This window comes from Daphnia pulicaria, chromosome 2, assembly GCF_021234035.1.
Source record: "Daphnia pulicaria isolate SC F1-1A chromosome 2, SC_F0-13Bv2, whole genome shotgun sequence".
NCBI classification, from domain to species: Eukaryota; Metazoa; Arthropoda; class Branchiopoda; order Diplostraca; family Daphniidae; genus Daphnia; species Daphnia pulicaria.
This window is the reverse complement of record NC_060914.1, coordinates 5,474,567-5,494,365: the sequence shown is the minus strand read 5'-3', so window position 1 is coordinate 5,494,365 and position 19,799 is coordinate 5,474,567. Positions and strand designations below refer to the sequence as shown.

The following is a 19,799-nucleotide window of genomic DNA, read 5'->3' as shown; positions in this document are numbered from 1 at the left end:
AACAACTTCTATTACGTGTTAATACATTTCTTAGTAATTCAATTGCCCATGATCAATAAGATTAAGATGGAGACTGACCACATTATCCGTCACATTTATTTTTTCTTAAAGACAGGACATTTAAACATCACAAACGTGAAAAGATGATTGAAAAAAAAAGAATGGATATTTACAAGTCCGCGTTCTTAGGCCTATGGCAGAAAAAAAGGTCAATCGTTATCTAATAAGGGAGCAGGTTCCAACATTTGGCTTGTATTTTTAGACGATCCTAATTAGCTAATACGCGATCCTTCAACAACAAATCAACAGATGATTTGTATAAGCTCAAATCGTCATCGCAATATTCGATCACTAACTCGCGGACAGGTAAATTGCACAGACTCCTCCTGAAGAAATAACAAAAAAGTTAACCAGTATTCTGAGTAATCATTGATTGGGTATATATCTAACCTGAAAGAGAGATCCATTCGAGCAGAAAGGGCACGTCGAAAAAGTGTTGAGCAGTCGAACAAGGGTTTCCTGTCTACCACAACATTTGTCGACGTCGGCGACTGAGCCTCTCTAGAAGTAATTCCTAGACGAGCTAAGACAGCTTTACCCTCCCAACGCTGGCGTGCTCTGGCAGCTCCAGATTCTACTTTCTTCTCCCGTTTGCACGCCAAACTTGTCCAGTCGACTTCAAGGGCATCTATAGGGGCTGTAAATCGATTCGACACAAATTATAAACTTATTTGTCAAAATGGTCAACTAAAATCAAATACCGCTTCTAGCCTCATCCTCGAGTTCTTCGTCAGAGATTTGTTCGATATCCATCCCGCCTAGCAAATCTTCGTCCGTACTACGACTCTCAATGGCCGAGACAACAGGAGACACCATTTTTGGCGAAGGCTGAATGTCGAGTACTTGAACAACTGGTTCTACGTTTACATTCAATTCTATTTCGGTTGGGGTTTTTACTGGTTCGGACTCCGGCTCCACCGGCACGGCTTCTTCCGTTTTCACACTTTCAGTATCCTGTCAATTTTATTCAACCATGCAAATATTAAATATATTGACTAAGCTAAAGTTTTTTTAAATAAACGGTCAAATTTCACTAACCTGAAGATCACGATTGAGAATTTCGTCAACATCATCACTGAAATCGCTGAAATTTTCTTCGGCTTCTACTTCTACAGCAGACGAAGACGGCCGAGTTTCTTCTATTTCTTCTACCTTCGGTGCGACAATAGCAGTAGGTGGTTCACTCGCAACCGGTGAACGCAATTCCTCCGTGCGAGTTGCCGGTGTTGGAGGCTTGACAACGGGATCAGCAACTCGGCGGTTTGAGTCACGCGAACGTCGGCCATCTCCGCCGATACGCCTTTCCCGATCTCTTTTGTTATCATCCGTTCTAGAAGATGATTTTGATAAAGGATCCCACGTCGTATTTCGGTTTGAATGGATCTGCTCAGGATAAGAATGGTTGCCTAGAGGCGGTGGTGAGTATGACTTCTTCCATGACATTTCTGTAGAGCTCAAGGTTCTGTTCCAACTGATATCTACATTTTATAACAGAATAAAGGAACTTTTACATAAAAGCTTCAAGCATAAAAATGATTAAAGTAAACAAACCGTCAATAGGTCGATTGCGTCGTCGAAATTCAGGATGATCCCAGTCGGGGATTTTGGTTTGATCAGAGGCTGGCCAATCATGTTCGTAATCAGGGTAATCTTTTGCACGGCCACTAATTGGCCGTCTAACTGGTTCCGGAGAAGCCGGTCGCCGAAGCCTACTATCATACAAATCCTCTTTTCTTTCAAGTTTGGACAAGATAGGTTGGGGACTATAAACACGTCTTGGAGGCTCGTATGGCTCAGCTCGTGCTCGTTCCCTGTAGGACGAGCCGGTTGGAGAGAGATCACGAACTGGATAAGGTTCACGATAGACCGGAACTGGTGATCGGGGACGGACAAGATATCCGGGTTCCAACAATCTGTCGCGAGGCTTATCGCCTTTCCCTCGCACGTCGTAAGTGCTGCTACTTGTTGCGGGCTTGCGTTCACGTGATCTACCTCGCAGAGGCGAATGATCATCAGTTCTGCGTCGAACTACTGGGGTAGTTAATTTTCGTTTTGCTTCGGTAGGAGAAGACTCGGGAGATCGTCGCTGCCTGCGATCCCTGCTAGGAGGTTCTGGATCTTTGACACGCGGAGAACGGCTGCGGATCATTGTTGAATATGTGGGAGAATCTCGTGAATGTTTTGCGCTGGTGCTCGGAACTATAGAGAAAACGAGGAGAAAAATTAAAACTTTACCAGAAAAAAATTAGTTTAATGAATTACCATGCTGACGTTTGGGCGAGACATTATTTCTGATTTGTTTCTTATTGGCAGAAGAAGGATCCTTCTTTCTGGTGACTTGACCAACAGGGGAGAGTTTAGCAATTTTCCTGGCCTTGGCTTTGGCCTTTTCTTTGGCTCCCTGATTCCTGCTAGAAGAACTTTGACTTCTTTTGGTAACCTGATTCACTTTCTTTTTGGTTTTCTTCTCCTTCACCTAAAAAATAAACAATTCTAGTTCAGATTCAAGTTCATTTGTGAATATACTTAAAATTACTTCGCCATCAGAATCTGAAGAGGAGGAAGAACTGCTTGAGGAAGTGACACTAGATGTTGATGATGAATCTGATGATTCTGAAGAAGTTTCTGAAGAGGAGCTACTAGAAGTTGATGAAGAACTTGAGCTTCTTTCTCTTTTCTTAGCTACTGGTTTCTTTGCTTTTCCTTTATGTTCCTGTTCTTCCTGCTTTGCCAGTTCTCTCTGCAGCATTTGTAGTTTTCGTTCTAAGGCCATCTCATCTTCATGCTCAAGTGATTTCTCCCACTCTCCACTGTCAGCTGATTTAGAGCTCGGTTTTGTGCCAGCTTTGAATTTATTGCTGGCCAAATCTTTCCGGTTAGGTGGGCTCCGGCTTCGACTTTTCTTCCTGCCTTCTTTCCCAGATGAGGTTACTGGTTTAAAGTTCTTACTATTGTGTGTATCGAGAAATTTACACTTATTTGAATAGGAGCAAGTACCTTTGTGAGCCCATTGCTTACAATAGTCCTCCGTCACCGATGACGGTTTTGATCCCAATCTTTCGAAAACACTGGGCTTTTTACCACCATCACGATTTTTCTTGCTAGATGAAGACATCAAGAGTTCAAAACAAACTGGATATATATCGCTAGGAGTGTGTGTGCGTGGGTTAACTGTGGTTCTCTTATATTATTGTTGCAACCTAAAAGCTAACTCAAATCTTAATACCTGATAAAACTTCCAATCATCAATCTGAAACTAAACAATTAGGTCCCTAGCTAGAAAAGCTGAAAAAAATCATAACAAGCGTGGAAAATGGCAACGTTCATTTCATCGATTCAAAAATCTTATTTACTGTTTATTGCGTAAACCGATATTTAACTCATTATTATTATTCTTCATTTGGAAAAAAAATATATAAAAAAACTTGAAATATATTTTCCAATAACAAAAGGACAAAATCATTGTTTTAAATAAGTATCCGCTATTTCATCCGGCACCTCTGCAACATTGCGTTAAGATTGTTGAGGGAAGGGATAATCAGTAATCACAGCTGTTTATTATTTCGACTGTTTCTTTTCAGGTTCAGGTGTAAAACAATATTTTCCATTAATTTTTAAAATTGTTTGATTAATTGTATGTATTCAATATTAGGGTGAAGAATGTGGTACGAAGCAATGACTAGTTTGCTGTTGACGACAGTTTTTGTTGGCCTTCCGTACGGAATTATTCCGTTAGTTCATAAGCTGGCGAACAACGGGAATGTAATTTGCAAATCTAGTTATTCATAAATGGAATACACAATTTTAGATATTAAAGAATTTTCTCTTTTAAAGGCTTTCTCGAGGCTGCAAAACTCGACACATCAAAGATTTCTTTACAGAAGAGACACTCGATTGACTGGTAACCCATATGTCTTGAAGGTAACATTGCAAACAACATTTACATGTTTTACAAAAATATATCTAAAATATTTATATCCTAGGGTTTGGAATCTATCCCTGATTAGACAAATCACTCTTGAATTATCAGTATGATGTCTTAGAGGAATTTGAAGAAATAAATTGTATAGTGGAAGTAATTCAGTTCTTTGTCCTTTTACATCTTATATTAGTAGGGATCTAAACAACATGAGAATTATCCTGTCCCTAACTATGTGTCTACTGTCTAGGAATTTTATGGAAATATCCCATGAGGCATCAGCAGTAAAAATTATGTATGGATAAATGTAAATCCTACAACTTGTATATGATGTAGGACTTATATATGTAAGTCCTACCTATATAATCCTTATTATAAGTAAGTGATTTCTTCCCATTAAAACATTCAACCTGATGGTCTTCTATTAAAATTTTATGGCCTACTTTAAAAAAAAAAAGTAATAGGGAAGTAAGGGAACAGTGTTATTGGTGGATGTAAACGGTGTAATTTTAATAACATAGAGATACATAACAAGATAGTGTAGGTTTACAAAATTACATAAGTTCAATTAATTCCAGATTATTTGGGGAAAACACAGTTATTTCATGATTTTGGAAGACAAATTTGTTTCAATTAGCCTGCTTACTTTTATCTTTGATTATAATTGATATAAGTCTGACTGGCGACACATGAAGTTACTATAGTTCTACATACGCCCATATTATAAATCTATGTAACGTTAAGCAAACAACTGGGTGATTTTTTCTATATACCGTCAATTTGGTCTTCGTTTTCATTTCCACTTACAAGTTGGATGAGACCATCAGCCTGTTTGACGATGTAGTTATGCTCAGCGCCGAGTATTAAAACTAGGCACGGGATTAATAGATGCGTATTATGCTTTTCATTCATTGTTTCGCAATTCTCGCAAATATGAACATTGTTACAATCAAGACACTTGTAGCCAAGTCCCATCGTCACCATCTGTCCGCAACCATCACATTCACAAGTGACTAGATCTTTATTAGTTGCGCATTCCTCTTTTACAAACGGTTCCGTGGCTTCCGGTAGCGAAGAAGACGAAGAATTCTCTATGATCTCAAGTTTCAGTTGTAAAGGCAACGAACTTACCGGTTCAATTGAACATTTCTGTTTGTGTAATTTTAAAACAGTTTCAATTTTTTCGTCTGAATCTAAGATTGATGAGCTCCCTTCAACATCTATCGTTCATAAAGTTTAAAAAGAAAGTTTTTTAGTGTGCATCGTAAATTGGAAATAAGTGAGAATTATACCGGCAAAGGAAAAGAAGAACGGTTTGTCCTGAAGGAATCGATGAAAAACAACACCGGCTGTTTCCTTCCAGTCGTCCAACTTATTCAAATCGGAATTGAATGGGAGACGGCGAATAACTGTTGTGCCATTCGTCGAAAGAGATCCAATCACATCGAATTCATTTGTAGATGTTACTGTCGAAGCACTGCCAATTCTCATGGCTTCTTTGTCCTCTATCGGCAGAGAATTCAGTATTCGGAGCAGACTCGAATCCACCGCCATGGTGGAACGTCGTTTGATTAATGTGAGCGCGCGCTATCAAGAATAACCGAGATTATATTATCTCGACGGAAGCGTAGCCCCGTTGACGTTAAGAGTCGGACTGAACTTTGATCGTCTGTTAAATTGACACAACTCCACTTGTATTGCCACCCATTCTGATACACACGATCAAGTCTGATTACAATGATACGCACACTCACACACACACAAGAAAAAGTGAATAGTGGGAGGGACACAGGGGCTGGCACGGTGTTGATACACTATGTATAAAAGGGAATATACGGCTCCTGGAACCTTAAATTAGACTAAATCAGAAAAAAACAAAACAGCACACATGCCGGGCACCTTGTTGACGAGGGGAATGTAAAGGAAGCAAACAAAAATTGGCGGGAGAACAAAAGACGTTTGTTTGTTTTTCTAACTAGGCCCAAAAATGCTGAGGGGAAAAAAATACTCACTAAATCTTCCCTTTTTCATAAGATTAGAAACAGGAAGGCCAGGGGTAGCAAACTCTTGGAACAAGAGTACGAGAATCTAGCGGGATGATGAATCACTCGATTCTAGAAAATTTAATTTAATAGACGGGGGATTCTTGGGATTTTATTCAAGTTTATGATTCTTGGGCAAGTGTACCGAGATTCTTCGAGTTTTCCACCCCTCGCATGAAGGTCGGTCATCTGAGTAAATCATTGTCAGAAACACTATTATCTACTTAAATCAATACACTTTAAAAGATAGCAAAATGGTTGGCAAAACGTCAATTTAAGCTTGTTTTGCAATTGTCGCCTGACTTTTAATGCGGTTCTTGATGGCTTGGCGAGGAGTCGCAGAAGCCAAATGTTGCTTGCGTGATTGCAATCGTTGATGATAACTTTGAGCTAGTGAATTGACGATTGAAATGACGAAATATATCACCATAACCATCACGAGCTTTTCGAAAAGTGAAGCCAGCAGGCTTCCTCCTTCAGAAGGTACCACACCTTCCTTAACATGTAATTTGGCTTTTTGGCTCTTGAACAATTGCTCCAAGGGCTCCTGTAAGCGCGATCCTATTAAAGGAACCTAAACAAAATACCCGAAATTCATCTTTTAAAAAATTTGTATTGTCAAAGAATTAAAAGTTAGTACTCACATTTGCCAAAGAAGTGAGCAGTTTGTTCACCAGGCTCTCGTTGAATGCTACGATTACAGTCAGTTGTTGCAAATGCGTTTTGACGATGGCCTTGCCGATAAGCGTGGCTCCAAAAAATGTCCAAAACGGCACTAAAAAGTGACCACAAGTAATTCCAGCAAGATCAAAGAGAGGATTGGGAATCTGGTAAGACAAATTGAGAAAACCAAAATTTAGTACGCAACCAGTTGGTCAATTATTTGCTTTCTCACCGATGCACAAGCCAAAATCCCAAAAAAGCCAACTTTTTCTACCAGGCGCTCCACGCCTAATTTAAGGCGATCAAGAAAAGTCTGTAAGAAAAACAAACCATACAAATTAGTTAATTATCAACAAATAGAGAAAGTGAAACTATACCATCTGTTCTGGATGTTGTTGTTTGAGTTGCAGGGCTTCAAACTCGATTAATTTTTCGATGTCGTCACCCAATTCGAGACTGGATCTCCTCCGGCCGCGTTTACCTTTAGTGCCCAATGTGGACAGCCGCGCAGCCCTGGCCATGAAATAAGGTGGAAGCTCGCCCAGAGCTGTTCCAGCACCCCACATCATTGCTTCTAGTCGGACTTTCGCCATTATGGACCAAAGGGTCACAGGTAGCTGTGATGAACTCAGTGCATCATCTTCCGGACAAACAATGCTGCAAACAAATTGATTCGTAATTAAGATAGAGGAATTTTAACGCAAGAAATGTATGCGGTTACCTGTCTGGATACGGCGGAGAGGGAAAGTTTAATGTACCACACTCATACGCGGCAAGCGTAACTGCCGCAATATGAGGACCTAAATACAACAAGAATGTGTGTAACCCTGTACCAAGGCCAACAGAGCTGAGAACACCAAGTCCCAGCCAATAAAGGCACCATATGACTTGCTTCTCAACCGAGACAATAAGTTCTTGATGAGGTCCAGGAGTATGATATGCTACAATACTCAGCATCAAAAAGACTATGCTGAATAATACTGTGATTTTATAACCCCACAACCTATTAGAACAGAGGATTAACATTTTAATTCAAATGGAACATATCACAAAAGGTCTTCATTTACTTTTGGGCATATTCTTGAATATTCAGGCACAGCTCCACAGAAAAATAGTGAAGAGTTGTGAGTGGTTTCTTCCAAACCACGATTCCTTCCCTCTCTTGGCGCTCTTCATCTCTCATTTTCTTTAACTGCATCAACTCAGGACTGAGGGATGCCACACCATTTCTTTCGTTACCAGATTTGGGAATTTTACGAAGTCCTCCTTGGGCCTGCATTAGATATAGGATGAAAATGTACACTACTTGACTAAGTTGGTGTTCACTTGGGTTAGCAAGCGAACTAGCTAAGGTGCTGCTTATGAAGAGGATGGCTTACCTCGTTCTCTCCTCCACTCTGAACTGAAGCACTAGTCCTGTGTTTGACTTTTCCGTTTGAAGTGTTGCTCAATGATCTGTCGTTGCTGGTACTATCACCTTTGCCCTTTTTATCGGCTTTTTTCTTGGTAGAAGTTGGAGCATTCGAGGAGACTGTTTTCGTCTGTCCGTTACGCGACTTGGCTGATTTCGTCATTGCTTGTTTACGATCCAACAGACGAAAGAAGAGATAACCTTGATGGAAGTATAATTTTCTAATAAATAGCTTTCTAAAATGATACAAAAAATCCCACACATGTGAAGGAGATACTGATAGATTATAAAAGCCGGCCAAAAAATCACCATGCAAAATGGTAGTCCACTCTGCCCTCTATCGGCAATAATTTCACTACGACTCGGTGGCTGCTCTAACACCATGAATTGAAATTTTACAAGGCTTCCATATCCTGCCATATCTAAAAAAAAGTCAATGCCTCCTCAATCCTCAGTGGTTATAGGGTTCTATGACTCTGCTTTGACTTTTAAAACTGTTATTGCATTTAGGATTGATATCGCCTATGATAAAAAAATAAATTTCGAGCACGATTGGAATATCTATTTTCAGACTGCTGCAATCCTCTAGCCAACATAAACCGTTTATTACAACGTGCCATGGGAAAAACACATGCAATATTAATTCTTGAGCGCTAGGTTCTAAAGGAAGTAGAAAATCGTCGTGTCAATTGACCGCTTAACCGTTTTTCTAGAGAGAAAAACCAAACGTGCCAGAGGCATAGAACGAATGTCTCTAGCGCGTTTTATAAATTGCTTCTTATTACACCAACAAAATTTAAGTTGCCTGTTTCCTTTCCCATTGGGGTTAGTGTGGGGTGTAACAGCCCTGATTCTTCGTTTTTTTTCTTAATTGGCAGTGCCCTAAATCCATCTCCATAATGAAATAGTTTAAATTTTTATTGCTGGTCTAAGATGTTTGAAAGAAATGTAGCTATTCGTTTCATGTTATACAAACAATCAAACATGTATAATAATATTTCACGAGTTGATGACGACGAAGATCAAAAGACAAGTAAATCTGTTCTGACGTACGTAGTGAGAAATATTCCAGAGTTGAACACGACCGACGTGGAGATAATTGAAACAATACTGTGTGCGTGCATCTTCATATTTTGTTTGGAAAACGGACAACGGAAGTAAAGACGGGCAGAATAAACGCGTGCATAATGTATAAATCAATATTAGCTGGCCAGAGAAGAAGTACACACACACACATGTAGGGCTTACGCATTTTTCTTTGGATGAGCTGTGAACTTTTGCATTTTATACCAACAACACATTATTCAGAATTTCAATTCATTTACAAACGAACTTCCTGGGATTTGTCTATGTTCATCAAACTAAATTCGTGTTTTAACTGAGCTTCTCCCAATGATCTGGATCGTTGTTGGACTTGCAGTTGATGCTGCATTTTCGACAACAAATCCTGCATCTTTCGAATTTCGTCCTCTTTTTGTTGCAGGATCAAATCCGCAGCGTTGTCGTCGTCCGGCAATTCGACCAACATTGAATCCCGTTTGAGCTTACTGAAGAAATAAAAGAGAAAAAAATATTTCAGGTTCCAAGTTCAATTTGGTTGAAATAAGCAAAGGAAAACGAAGGTATATTACATACCTTCGTTCTCTGTGAGGTTGTTGAATGGTCAGATTATGAGTGAGTCTGGTTATGCATGCCGAACGGAAGGCTTCATAATGGATTTCGTGGGTTTGATCCCGGAGATCGCTATTAAAAAATTGGATTATTAGTTTCGTCTCGGCATATATTTACTAATTTAAACTTACGCTAAATGAGTTTCTATCAGCATGGATCGAAGTTTTTGTAGGTCGCTGTGCAAGGGGCTCTCCACTGTTCAACAACATTTCCAATTCAAAATGATTAGACATTCACGTGGCTGGCATTCGTTATAAATTATAATCCTGTTTTATGTACACACGCACACACTGAAACAAGCTAGGTGTACATAATATGAATACCTTCGACGACGCCCCACGGGTATATCCTTCCCCGGAACCTGCGACCGTTGACCTCTAGAATTTGACACGAGCCCGAGACAGCAAAAGGGACAGCGTCCTTTAATTCCTTGTCCTGCTTCTTGAAAGCTTCGTCCTCGTCGGGATCGCACTCGGGGAACTGGTAAATCTAAAAAAAAACAAAAACAAACAAAAAAAGAAGACCTCATTTTTCAGTTCTTTTTTGTTTTTAATTGAGAAAACAGACAAACCTGAATTTCGTATTGTTTCAGTTCCTGGAGAACTTGTGATTTGAAGCGACCGAGTTCTGCTGTCGTGAGACTATCTGCTTTTCCTATTACGGGGACTAAGTTGACCTTTTTGTGTAGCTTTCTCATGGCTGCGACATCCAACATTCGTAATCTGGCAGCAGAGATTATTAAGGCCATGGAAACATAAGAAAAAACAGGTTGCAAAGACTTGTTTGGTTTGAACTTTAAACCGATCATGATTGTTATTACCCACGACCGTACGGAGGAATAAAGTAGAGGCAACAATGAACACGGTTGTCGACAATTGATTTGCGGTGGAGTCCGCTTTCGTCTTGAAAATATTTCTTGAATTGGACGTCGATGTAGTCGGAAAGCGCCTGGCAAGTTTCTTCAGAGTTAAGGGCATCTCCGAAACCTAGAGTCAATTATTTCGAAGCCAATAGGAAACGTCATTCATCTTGTTTAACTACCAAGAAAGAAATAAAGGAAAAACATATCAGGAAGAAGCAAGTATTACCAGGAGTGTCGACAATTGTGAGCCTCAATTTAATTCCCATTTCCTCAATGTCAGCCGTCCGCACTTGAATGGCAGTCGTCTTTGTCAGTCGTTCTGAAACCATCACGATAATCATCATCATCTTTATGATTGCAGTTATTTCACGTTGGTCACGTCTGGCTGACGGGGAAAATGACACACGGTACGTACCTTCAACAGGAGGAATCACACGATCTTGGTAGAGGTCTGCCAGGAAAAGTGTGTTGACGAGAGTAGATTTTCCCAGTCCCGATTCTCCAGCCACCATCAGCGTGAATTCAAAACCTTTTTTAATCGTTTTCCGGTGAATCTGATCCGGCAAACTGGCGAATCCAATGTACTCGCGGTCCATTTTTGCTTTTTCTCTTCTTCACATCAGCCCTTTAAATATAAAACGAAGAGATAAAAGTTTTCAAGTGTCTTGGTCTCGTACTCGTCCGAGAACTACTGCAGGCGTAGAAAATATGCGCGTTCGGCAGCTGTGGGAAAAAAAACGAAAAAAAAAACGAGGCACACCGTTCCACTAAGTGATTTTGTTGTAAAGTCCAAAAATTCCGATTGTACTATTTTGGGTTCTCGTTTTTCTTCCTTATGTTTCTCTTCTTTTTTACCCACAGGAAACGAATGTTGCCGAGTGTAAACAAAACAATGACGTTATATACACTACGACAATAAGACAATTGACGACGGGTTTTGAAAATTGTTGGCTGAAACATTCACGTTCGTTTCACAAGGGCTGTGGAAAACAACGGAGAAGCGACAAAGTATGACGATTTAAACTTTTTCGTACTCGAAAAGTGTCTTTGACACACAATAGATCGCTTTAAAGTGAATTCTACATACCTGATGAGATTATGAGAAGTGCTGGAGAGGGTCGTCGATCAAGCAGCCTTCTCCCAAGTCTGCATGCGGTTGTGTGAACAAGTGCCGTATGGTCTACTGAGCTCTTCTACAGGAAAACCAAACAATCGACACGGTTACACATTCTCGTTTTTTTTTTTTTTTTTCGTTTTTCACCGTGCTGAATCGTGAGTTGAGAACCCGAGTGGACGGAGGCGGTGCCTATGCAGTTAGAGATGGGCGGGATCGGAGATGGTGCAGTGTTCGCGGGAACCGAATGCTGCCCCCATGAATATGGGTGAAAAAACACAGACAAAAAATTCAAACGAACTTGATATCTAGCGTTGAGTTTCCGATTACCAGCACTTTTCAACTGAGCTAACGAGTTTGACAGATGACGCCCCTAAAGAAAACGTCCGACGGAAAATCAACATGTATAGAAATAATCTAGCGAGTCTCAGCTACTGCATTGACTACCGTATGAAAGCACTACCCTTTTTTTTCTCGATTTTCATTCGAAACCGAATGTCTATCCCCCTTTAAATCCACGCACGCATAGCCGCGAGGGCAGGGGAGAGAAAAAAAAACATTTAAGTAAGTAAGCTTTATTCGTCGATCGATATCGTGAGCGCGCAGGCGCTGTTTTGATTGCCCTCGGGCTTTGTGTTCAAATTATTCATAGATGGCGCCCAAATCACAAATTCAGTAAATATTATTGATATTATTTGATGATTGTTATAAATTCTGTTATTTTTTTTATTAGATTTAATGATTAAAACGCATATATATTTTGATTTCAGTTTCAATTAAATTTATCAATAATTGTTTGGCAACCCAGGCTGGCCGATAGCAGAACGGGAATTCTCTAGAAGTTTCGGAAATTTCAGCAGATTGCACATCCCTGATCACGTTGGTAGGTTGCGTAATTCTCTTTCTAATATTTACTCACGCCAGAAACTGCGAATTAGATCATTCGATTTTTGCTAAGCGTCCAGTGTTCTTCAGTGCATGTGCATCTGGTAAATTCAACAAAGATTGAGAACTTTTAAACCATTACAATTCTGATATAAAGTGACGAGTCTCGATAGTAATAACTCTCTGTTAGCCATTGCGTCATTCTTATCGTCAACCCTTCACATTTTCAAGGACGTTTTTATTGAATTGAAATAATTAGTTTTCTTAATTTTCTTTCCATTAAATAGTTTTAAATTCTACTGCCTAAACAATGCCTCGTCAAGGAAGATCACGTGCTGCTCCTGCCAGGGCAGCACCTGCTAGAGCTTCTCCTCCTCCTGCTGCCAGGTAATCACAAATGGTTTAGAGAAATTATTGTTGCAATTACATAATTTGTTTAAATCAGGGCTGCTCCTCCTCCGAGTGTTCCAGCTCATGCGCCCCAAGCCCACCCCCCTGCACCTATGCAGCAAATGCCCCAACAACCATCAATGTTTGCCCAGATGGCAGCCACCGCTGGAGGTGTTGCTGTTGGTTCAGCTATTGGACATGTTGCAGGACATGCTCTCACTGGCATGTTCAGCGGAGGATCATCTTCTGAAGCTGCCCAGCCTGTACAGCAACAAGCAGCTGCTCCTCAACAATATGGAGCTGCTCAGCCTCAAGAGCCCACTGGACCTTGTGCATGGGAAATTAAACAGTTTCTTGCATGCTCACAAAACCAGAGTGATTTGACTTTGTGTGAAGGATTTAATGAGGCACTTCGGCAGTGCAGACAGAGCCAAAGTATAAATTTTTCTTTATAACTTTTCTTTTAATTTTTTTGTTATTAATTGTATTCCTTATTGCTTTTAGGTACCTACATGTAAAAAGGAAAAACCAACCCATGGGCCATGATCCTGAAAATGAATTAAAGTAGACTAATAGTAGATCACATAACGATCTCCGTTAGTAATAAAATTGGTGGTTTCACAATTGAAATTTATTGCTTAAATTTTTTTTCAGAAGTATTTATTGATTTTGTATGTTTATACATATTTCTAGCCAGAATATAGGATTATCCAATGCAAATTCTACTCAACGGCTAATGATCAGAAACGGGTAGTTCATGATATTCAATCAATGAGGGCCAGTAAAGCCAATTGATAGGATCCGGAAGTATCGTCCTTGAAAAAAAAAATTATCGTTAGAATTTCTTTATGCTGTGATTCTCCAGTAAACTCAGAGTATTTGCGCCAAACAACATACCGTGACAGCAGTACTCAGTGACATTCCGTAGAGTGACTGATATGCAATCTTAATGTTCCCAAGATCAGTCTCGCAACGACTAATAGTTAAGCGCATCAAGTCGCGATCAGCAGTGCCAGCTCCAGCGATAGTCGTGTAAAAACGTGAAGAAAAGTAAACCGCTTTATCGCGACTATATTGCACTAGTTCAACGTGAATCGTAGGTAAGTCGTCGTCTATCATGAAATTTAAAATATTTTAAAACAAAGTTCTTACGAATGGATGCAAGGGCACTTCCCATTTCGTTCGCAAACTCTGTGGTGACTACATCACTGAGCGGTGTTCCGTACGTAGCCTCGTAAAGGTTTGCAACTTCATTCAAGTGAACGAAATTGCGATTGGAAAAGATGATGATGTAAGTGCTCTCAAGTGTTCCTTCCATAGCTGGGCCTGTTTATTAATAGTTTAAAGTGAGTCCACATAAAAAAAAAATTATGAATCGCCATTACCTCCTTCGTACAAACTGATAACATCGCTTTGGACTAAAGTTTGATCGACCACATTGCTTTCGTCTCTGTGTCCCTATCAATGTTATAGGTTAGATTTGGTTGATGTTGAAGGGGTTAAATTAAATACCAATGCCATCTCAAGCAAAAATGTCTGGTAAGGAGCAACAGTGTCTGACTCAATCTCAGATATTAGTGTGTGTCCATAATCTAAAATCGATAATGGATAGGATGAAGTATTACGTCGAATCATTTTTGACAAAAAAAAACTACATTAAGTTATACTTACAAGCAGAGAAGAAGGTGTCAATTTCTGACAGTTCTTGATTGGTTCTACTCATTAATATTTCAGTTAATGAATCTTCTTCTGTCCCTGGTCGAGCCATTGTTTCATGGAGTTCAATGGATAGGAATTTTGTCATGCTGTGTGTTAGCATAGTGGAGAGAATTAAAAAGTTTCCAGACAAGTCGTCCTCTAAATCTGCGACCAAGCTCTAACCAAAAAATAATTGTACATTTTAACACATGCTGATTCTTAAATTTTGTTTCGAAAAGCGCTCTGGATCTTTACCCCGTGTTGATTGTTGTATGTTGTCGTGATAATATCTCGTTGGAAGGCAGTTCGATAACAAAGAACACTGATGATTTTATCTTCTTTCGTTCCCAATCCGTCTATAGCATCAAATAGTCTAGCGGCGTCATTATTTGGATCGAATGGATCAACCGGTAACAAAGTCGGTATATCCTGTTGTCGATTAGAAAATTTCGGTACATTATGGCATTATCAAGAGAAAGAAAAGTGAGAACGAATTTGTTATTTACTTGTCCTGAAGCAATAGAGCCAGCTGATAAAATTGTGAAAATTAGTAGAAACCTCATCTTTAAAACAATGAGTAGCGCGGACCTTCTAAACGTTGCTTGCTTCACGCTTGCTGTAGTGCGTTGGCTGATATTGACGGCAAATTTATATCAGATCGTTATCATTAGTTTTCATAAACGTCCAGTAGCTTAGTTCCATTGGCTTAAATAATCACCTAATGGTGGGCCTTTACAATTTATTATGGCAATAAACTAATAAACGCCGCCAGTTACAGATATATATTCTAAAACTAATCTGTAAACCGGCATTTATAGCCTCGCTCTATGTGACCGAAATTCTGTTGTTAGCCGGGGTTTAATTCGGCCATATTAAATTTGGATCTAGAGTTGGGAATAATCCAGCTTTGTCTGATCGTTTTTAGCTCTGAACTTAGAAATTTCAAGTTGGGATCCCATTTTTTTTAATCAGGTGAATATCTCTCTTGCGTTTAAGATGTCTCTTTTTATTTTGGCACCATGAATTCGCCGTGAAAGATTTTCATAATTTTTATGCGCATGCTATTGGGGTCCAGCAATGTCGCGCTCTAATTATGTTAATCCTTAACAAATAATAAAATATATTTTTTTCAAATAAACAAGCGAGTAAAACCATTATGGAAAATACGAATTGCACAAAAAAAAAATTATTATTAATATTAAATTATTATTATTATTAAACAATAAAAAATTAAACCTGAGATTAAATCGAGTTTTATACAGTTTTGCCTGTCTAAGGTTTTGAACCACTGACCCGGACGAACATCTCTGATTCGTCCCCATCCCAAGTCGTTCAAGTTCAGATCCAGTATGTCCCATATCCTGCATTGCAAATAAATTGTATTTAACTGCAATTTTCATAGCTACTTTCGATAACTTAACATGATAGCCAACACACGAACGAGCTTTCACTCGTTACACAGTATCAAGCACGTGCCTGTAGAACACATACCATCAACTGCTGTGCGGCAGGACACACATCTGCACTCACTGTACCAGTCCCTCAAACATTCAGACGCTTTACCCACAAGGCTACGAGGGTTTGACAATGTGTCACTTTGAAGTCCAATATTCAATGTAATATGTAGGAAAAAGGTTAGGTTAGATTACGCACATCAGATTATAGAGCTGGCTGCTTGTTTGTTTATTTATAGTCCTCAAACAAATACCAACGGCCTTTTTTAGAAGTTTTTTTCGACCTTCCTCACGTCCGTTCATAATCGTCTCAACTGAACAGATTTAGACTCGCCCGTACGAAAGTTTTAGCTAGTCGGTTTTGCTACTAGCGAATCACAAGCTAAATTCCAGCAAGAAATATTCAAGTTACAAATTCTAGTTAATTTTTACCTAGAGTTAAGCTAAGATATCGTAGTTAAGCTTTGCGGGTTCGTAACTAGCCACTTGCAAGTTATTTTTCAGCAAGAAATATTTTTGTTAAAAATTCTTGCTCATTCTCAACAAGATTTAAGCGGAGATATTTCAGTTGGTTTTGTGTTACCTAATTTTAGGTGGTAATCAGCTTAGATTATTTTCCTAGTACTAGCTTCTCATCAGTAGCTATATTTTTATTGCTTAAAAGTTAAAATACATAAAGACTTAATTATCGATAAAAGTGCAATATTATCTCGCGTCAATCGATAAATAAATATATAGCGTTTGACAGCTCGCGTCAAGTTTATTTATCTCTCGTCTGCTATATTTTGTTATCTCTGTAATAAGAGTTGAAGTTCCCCTTAAACATTTTATACTAAATGGCGTCTAACGAGGGCCATTGCTATTGATGTAGATTTCAAACTGAATAATTTAAGAAAAGTTATAGAAAGTGATGACATCAATGCAGTGGAAGAAACAAGTCCAGAACATTTGGGCCTCAGTGTTATACATCCTCATGAGGTATTCAATCAAATCCTACAGCTTCATTTTACATAGTAAATTAATAATTTTATACTTTAGTTGCTTTCAGCTAAGGACTCACTCTGCAACATGAGTTAATGGAAGTTGTAGTCAAGCTACACCTTCAAAAGTTGTAGTCAAACTACACCTTCGGAAGTTGTTGTACATGCAGACCAGCATGAGTCAACAAATAACACTGAGGTTAGTTAACGATAAGTCATAATCATGCTCAAAAGAATCATTTTCTAAAGTTCTTCTCTTACGTCAAAATCTAGAATCATTTCCAGCTCCCACAGCTAATGAGTGTGAGTGGTGGTGGGATAACGCTGCTGATGCTGATTCAGATGCTGAATCTCTTACATGTTAATGATGGTGTAAGTTTTAATAACATTTATTCACCAACACAGCATTATCTCATTTCTTGTTTATTTTTTTTTTATTAGATGCATCAGTTGCACCAGTTATAGTTTATCTCCCATTTCTCAGTACATCATTCTACTTTTAAAAACTGGACTTAAAAATTCGAAATAAATTTTTTTGAATAAATCGTAAAGATATATTAAATGGCTTATTATTATGGTTATTATTCATTATTATTTTATTTTCAATATCACTGAAACGTTATTCATCCAAATTGGCAACAAAATGCAAAATCGCCGAATTGGCAACGTTTATATTGTTCCCTGTTTTTTTTCCCGCTCATTCCATGTCAGTTCCACATGACGCTCATCGCCTTTACGCAGTCAGTTGCGTTTTGCTGATGAAGTATCATTCTTATAAAGTTAAATGTGTGAAAACTTGAATAGACAAAACCTCTTATAATGGTAACAATTTGGATCTTATCGTGCATATTATCGTAACATAACGGTGGTACCTTTGACATTTAGACAGGCTAATCATTCTTAACATCAAAGTTGCTACTTGGCATAGCCGGCACTTGCCACCAAAATCAGTCAATGAGGACTTGGTAACACATTATTGTCACTAATTGGAAACTAAAATCTTGATAGATTCAAAGAAAGCTGTATTGGAAAGGTAAGTTTTTATCTGTTGAAGCATATAGTTCATACGTTAATGTTTTCATGTCCTCTGTATCTTCACATACAGGTGGCTGGAGATGGAATTTACAATAACGCTTGATGGAATTTGTGCGACTATGAAGCACAAGATTGAAATGAGAAGGCCAAGGGTTAGCATCAGTGCTTTTTAAGTCTGGTATTGTGATTCAGGTACGCTATACTACATATAGCTTGTTTATAGCTAATCTCTTTCACATTTTGTTAACATATTCTGTTTATTTTCTAGAAAGTATTGATGGGAACAGAACAGAGCGAGACGCAGAAGGAGAGGAAAAGTTTGGATAACCAACTACAAATCCACCAAACCAACACCCGAGAAACAAGTGAAACAGAAAAAGCAGCTGATTTTTGGAAAAAAACAGTAGGCTCATGCAATTTTAACATTCTTTTTTCAACTTCATTTGTTCATGTAAATTTGGGACGATGCTGTCATTATATTGGAAAATTATTCTAACAGTCATGTAGTAATAACATTACCATTATTTGAACATATTGTTGTTAATGAAACATAACTGTTTTGTGTATGTAAAATACAAAGATTGATTGAACCCAGACATTTAATCGTCAGCAGCTTCAAATTTATATTATAGGCTAATATTAATGGTAACTTTATTTAAGGTGTTAATGATAAGCATGAAAACAGTGAGCTCAAAGCTTTTTTCTAACTACAAAACAGCTATATAATGTAAGCTTTCCATTAGCAACGTAAAACCAATAAGAAAAATTTAGCGTAATTCGAACTGGCTACTAGCTGAATATAAACGCCCTATTTAGGTGAATTTTTCTAGGTTGAATATGGACAAAAGAACCTAGCTTTCAGCCTAGTTATTTTTAGCTAGTAGGTTCAACTTAACTAGCTAGCTTCTAGCTATTGACTACCCACCATTTTCGTACGGGATCCCGCTCGATTCTTCTCCAAGATTTCATTTATTTCATTTCAAAACGATAAGCAGCGCAGCGCATCAGTTAACAATGACACAAAAGAATAATAATAAAAAATAAGATTCCCATTTTGATGAGAGAAGCGATGCGGCGGATTTGTTCCGGAAATTCGAGCCATTCGCCGTCCGTCTCGGAGGGGTTAATGCATTAATTATTAGCGCCATCTTACATATTCCGAGCGATTCTTGGCACGCGGAGTGACGTCACAGCCATCATCTCGAAGCGCACAGTTAATAATAAATCGGCTAAGAATGTCCTGGGGAGTATAGGTTCCTCAGCAATGGATGCAGTTTAGATCATTCAACTTTCTCCCTCCCGAGTCGGATTACACGCAATGAATGCCTATGACAAGTTACAACTAGTCGTAACGAGAAACAGCTATCCAATTGTAGAAATATTGATGTAGATCGACCGAAGCAACAACAGCAGGGACCTGAACAGGAGCTGCGTATAAAGCGGCAGCCACGTTAGCTGAAGCGGGGGCGTACATGGTGCATGATGCAGCTGGAGGAGGTTGAAGGTACATGGCGGAATAGTCGACGGCCATTGGCTGTTGGCGTCCATCCGTCACAGTTCCATCAGAAGGTGTCAGAGCGGGAGAGATGGGCAGAAGTCGGTTGGCAACTGCTGA

At 39.0% G+C, this 19,799-nt stretch overlaps 6 protein-coding genes and 2 long non-coding RNA genes across 14 annotated transcripts; 3 read left to right on the top strand and 5 right to left on the bottom strand.

Annotated features, from left to right (window-relative positions):
- Window positions 1-78: 78 nt before the first annotated feature.
- On the bottom strand, window positions 79-3,386 carry LOC124327577 (zinc finger CCCH domain-containing protein 13-like). 3 transcript variants are annotated; one of them, XM_046786545.1, is made up of 8 exons: window positions 3,058-3,386; window positions 2,597-2,991; window positions 2,323-2,536; window positions 1,612-2,259; window positions 1,099-1,538; window positions 762-1,014; window positions 451-697; window positions 79-386 (listed from the first exon to the last, which is right to left on the bottom strand). In XM_046786545.1, exons 1-8 carry the CDS (start codon window positions 3,173-3,175, stop codon window positions 269-271), a joined length of 2,433 nt encoding a protein of 810 aa, XP_046642501.1. In that variant the 5' UTR covers window positions 3,176-3,386; the 3' UTR covers window positions 79-268. The 3 variants fall into 3 exon arrangements, with proteins under 3 accessions (XP_046642501.1, XP_046642502.1, XP_046642499.1); XM_046786546.1 differs by having other exon boundaries at window positions 2,597-2,970; XM_046786543.1 differs by having other exon boundaries at window positions 2,597-3,386.
- A 153-nt stretch (window positions 3,387-3,539) lies between these two features.
- Window positions 3,540-4,568, top strand: LOC124327608. 2 transcript variants are annotated; one of them, XR_006916187.1, is made up of 5 exons: window positions 3,540-3,647; window positions 3,713-3,822; window positions 3,895-3,981; window positions 4,044-4,135; window positions 4,230-4,568. It is a non-coding gene; the product is annotated as an uncharacterized LOC124327608 (long non-coding RNA). The 2 variants fall into 2 exon arrangements; XR_006916186.1 differs by having other exon boundaries at window positions 4,044-4,171.
- Window positions 4,569-4,629: 61 nt separating this feature from the next.
- Window positions 4,630-5,629, bottom strand: LOC124327601. Its single transcript, XM_046786583.1, has 2 exons — window positions 5,272-5,629; window positions 4,630-5,199 (listed from the first exon to the last, which is right to left on the bottom strand). The coding sequence occupies exons 1-2, from the start codon at window positions 5,531-5,533 to the stop codon at window positions 4,745-4,747; spliced, it is 717 nt and encodes a 238-aa protein (XP_046642539.1). The 5' UTR covers window positions 5,534-5,629; the 3' UTR covers window positions 4,630-4,744.
- Window positions 5,630-5,651: 22 nt separating this feature from the next.
- On the bottom strand, window positions 5,652-8,428 carry LOC124327581 (vacuole membrane protein 1-like). The gene is made up of 7 exons (XM_046786555.1): window positions 8,064-8,428; window positions 7,752-7,957; window positions 7,406-7,687; window positions 7,062-7,341; window positions 6,917-6,997; window positions 6,666-6,848; window positions 5,652-6,595 (listed from the first exon to the last, which is right to left on the bottom strand). Exons 1-7 carry the CDS (start codon window positions 8,256-8,258, stop codon window positions 6,296-6,298), a joined length of 1,527 nt encoding a protein of 508 aa, XP_046642511.1. The 5' UTR covers window positions 8,259-8,428; the 3' UTR covers window positions 5,652-6,295.
- Window positions 8,429-8,995: 567 nt separating this feature from the next.
- On the bottom strand, window positions 8,996-12,273 carry LOC124327591 (septin-5-like). Of its 2 annotated transcripts, XM_046786570.1 has the most exons (10): window positions 11,890-12,273; window positions 11,716-11,821; window positions 11,044-11,253; window positions 10,855-10,947; window positions 10,587-10,752; window positions 10,338-10,488; window positions 10,090-10,255; window positions 9,898-9,961; window positions 9,731-9,838; window positions 8,996-9,642 (listed from the first exon to the last, which is right to left on the bottom strand). In XM_046786570.1, exons 3-10 carry the CDS (start codon window positions 11,222-11,224, stop codon window positions 9,417-9,419), a joined length of 1,155 nt encoding a protein of 384 aa, XP_046642526.1. In that variant the 5' UTR covers window positions 11,225-11,253; window positions 11,716-11,821; window positions 11,890-12,273; the 3' UTR covers window positions 8,996-9,416. The 2 variants fall into 2 exon arrangements, with proteins under 2 accessions (XP_046642526.1, XP_046642525.1); XM_046786569.1 differs by having other exon boundaries at window positions 11,716-12,273.
- A 248-nt stretch (window positions 12,274-12,521) lies between these two features.
- On the top strand, window positions 12,522-13,647 carry LOC124327605 (coiled-coil-helix-coiled-coil-helix domain-containing protein 10, mitochondrial-like). 3 transcript variants are annotated; one of them, XM_046786586.1, is made up of 4 exons: window positions 12,522-12,625; window positions 12,915-13,014; window positions 13,073-13,452; window positions 13,522-13,647. In XM_046786586.1, the coding sequence occupies exons 2-4, from the start codon at window positions 12,938-12,940 to the stop codon at window positions 13,533-13,535; spliced, it is 471 nt and encodes a 156-aa protein (XP_046642542.1). In that variant the 5' UTR covers window positions 12,522-12,625; window positions 12,915-12,937; the 3' UTR covers window positions 13,536-13,647. The 3 variants fall into 3 exon arrangements, with proteins under 3 accessions (XP_046642542.1, XP_046642543.1, XP_046642541.1); XM_046786587.1 differs by having other exon boundaries at window positions 12,562-12,629; window positions 12,905-13,014; XM_046786585.1 differs by having other exon boundaries at window positions 12,588-12,731.
- An 8-nt stretch (window positions 13,648-13,655) lies between these two features.
- On the bottom strand, window positions 13,656-15,351 carry LOC124327595 (annexin A4-like). The gene is made up of 8 exons (XM_046786575.1): window positions 15,222-15,351; window positions 14,971-15,144; window positions 14,689-14,893; window positions 14,530-14,609; window positions 14,403-14,475; window positions 14,170-14,343; window positions 13,915-14,096; window positions 13,656-13,832 (listed from the first exon to the last, which is right to left on the bottom strand). Exons 1-8 carry the CDS (start codon window positions 15,276-15,278, stop codon window positions 13,782-13,784), a joined length of 996 nt encoding a protein of 331 aa, XP_046642531.1. The 5' UTR covers window positions 15,279-15,351; the 3' UTR covers window positions 13,656-13,781.
- A 1,157-nt stretch (window positions 15,352-16,508) lies between these two features.
- On the top strand, window positions 16,509-18,349 carry LOC124327609. Its single transcript, XR_006916188.1, has 6 exons — window positions 16,509-17,147; window positions 17,208-17,348; window positions 17,423-17,521; window positions 17,591-17,971; window positions 18,035-18,182; window positions 18,255-18,349. It is a non-coding gene; the product is annotated as an uncharacterized LOC124327609 (long non-coding RNA).
- The last annotated feature ends 1,450 nt before the right edge of the window (window positions 18,350-19,799 follow it).

Coding starts and splice junctions, on each gene's coding strand:
- LOC124327581 (XM_046786555.1), bottom strand. CDS start 8,258: ATGACGAAATCAGCCAAGTCGCGTAACGGACAGACGAAAACAGTCTCC. Junction 7,958..8,063: donor AGAGTGGAGGAGAGAACGAG/GTAAGCCATCCT, acceptor TATCTAATGCAG/GCCCAAGGAGGACTTCGTAA. Junction 6,849..6,916: donor GGATTTTGGCTTGTGCATCG/GTGAGAAAGCAA, acceptor TTGTCTTACCAG/ATTCCCAATCCTCTCTTTGA.
- LOC124327577 (XM_046786543.1), bottom strand. CDS start 3,175: ATGTCTTCATCTAGCAAGAAAAATCGTGATGGTGGTAAAAAGCCCAGT. Junction 2,537..2,596: donor CTTCAGATTCTGATGGCGAA/GTAATTTTAAGT, acceptor TTTATTTTTTAG/GTGAAGGAGAAGAAAACCAA. Junction 2,260..2,322: donor CTCGCCCAAACGTCAGCATG/GTAATTCATTAA, acceptor TTTTCTCTATAG/TTCCGAGCACCAGCGCAAAA.
- LOC124327595 (XM_046786575.1), bottom strand. CDS start 15,278: ATGAGGTTTCTACTAATTTTCACAATTTTATCAGCTGGCTCTATTGCT. Junction 14,344..14,402: donor TATCAGTTTGTACGAAGGAG/GTAATGGCGATT, acceptor ATTAATAAACAG/GCCCAGCTATGGAAGGAACA. Junction 14,097..14,169: donor AAGTGCCCTTGCATCCATTC/GTAAGAACTTTG, acceptor ACGTTGAACTAG/TGCAATATAGTCGCGATAAA.
- LOC124327591 (XM_046786569.1), bottom strand. CDS start 11,224: ATGGACCGCGAGTACATTGGATTCGCCAGTTTGCCGGATCAGATTCAC. Junction 10,753..10,854: donor CACAATTGTCGACACTCCTG/GTAATACTTGCT, acceptor AATTGACTCTAG/GTTTCGGAGATGCCCTTAAC. Junction 9,962..10,089: donor CCCGTGGGGCGTCGTCGAAG/GTATTCATATTA, acceptor GTTGTTGAACAG/TGGAGAGCCCCTTGCACAGC.
- LOC124327601 (XM_046786583.1), bottom strand. CDS start 5,533: ATGGCGGTGGATTCGAGTCTGCTCCGAATACTGAATTCTCTGCCGATA. Junction 5,200..5,271: donor GTTCTTCTTTTCCTTTGCCG/GTATAATTCTCA, acceptor TATGAACGATAG/ATGTTGAAGGGAGCTCATCA.
- LOC124327605 (XM_046786586.1), top strand. CDS start 12,938: ATGCCTCGTCAAGGAAGATCACGTGCTGCTCCTGCCAGGGCAGCACCT. Junction 13,015..13,072: donor TCTCCTCCTCCTGCTGCCAG/GTAATCACAAAT, acceptor TGTTTAAATCAG/GGCTGCTCCTCCTCCGAGTG.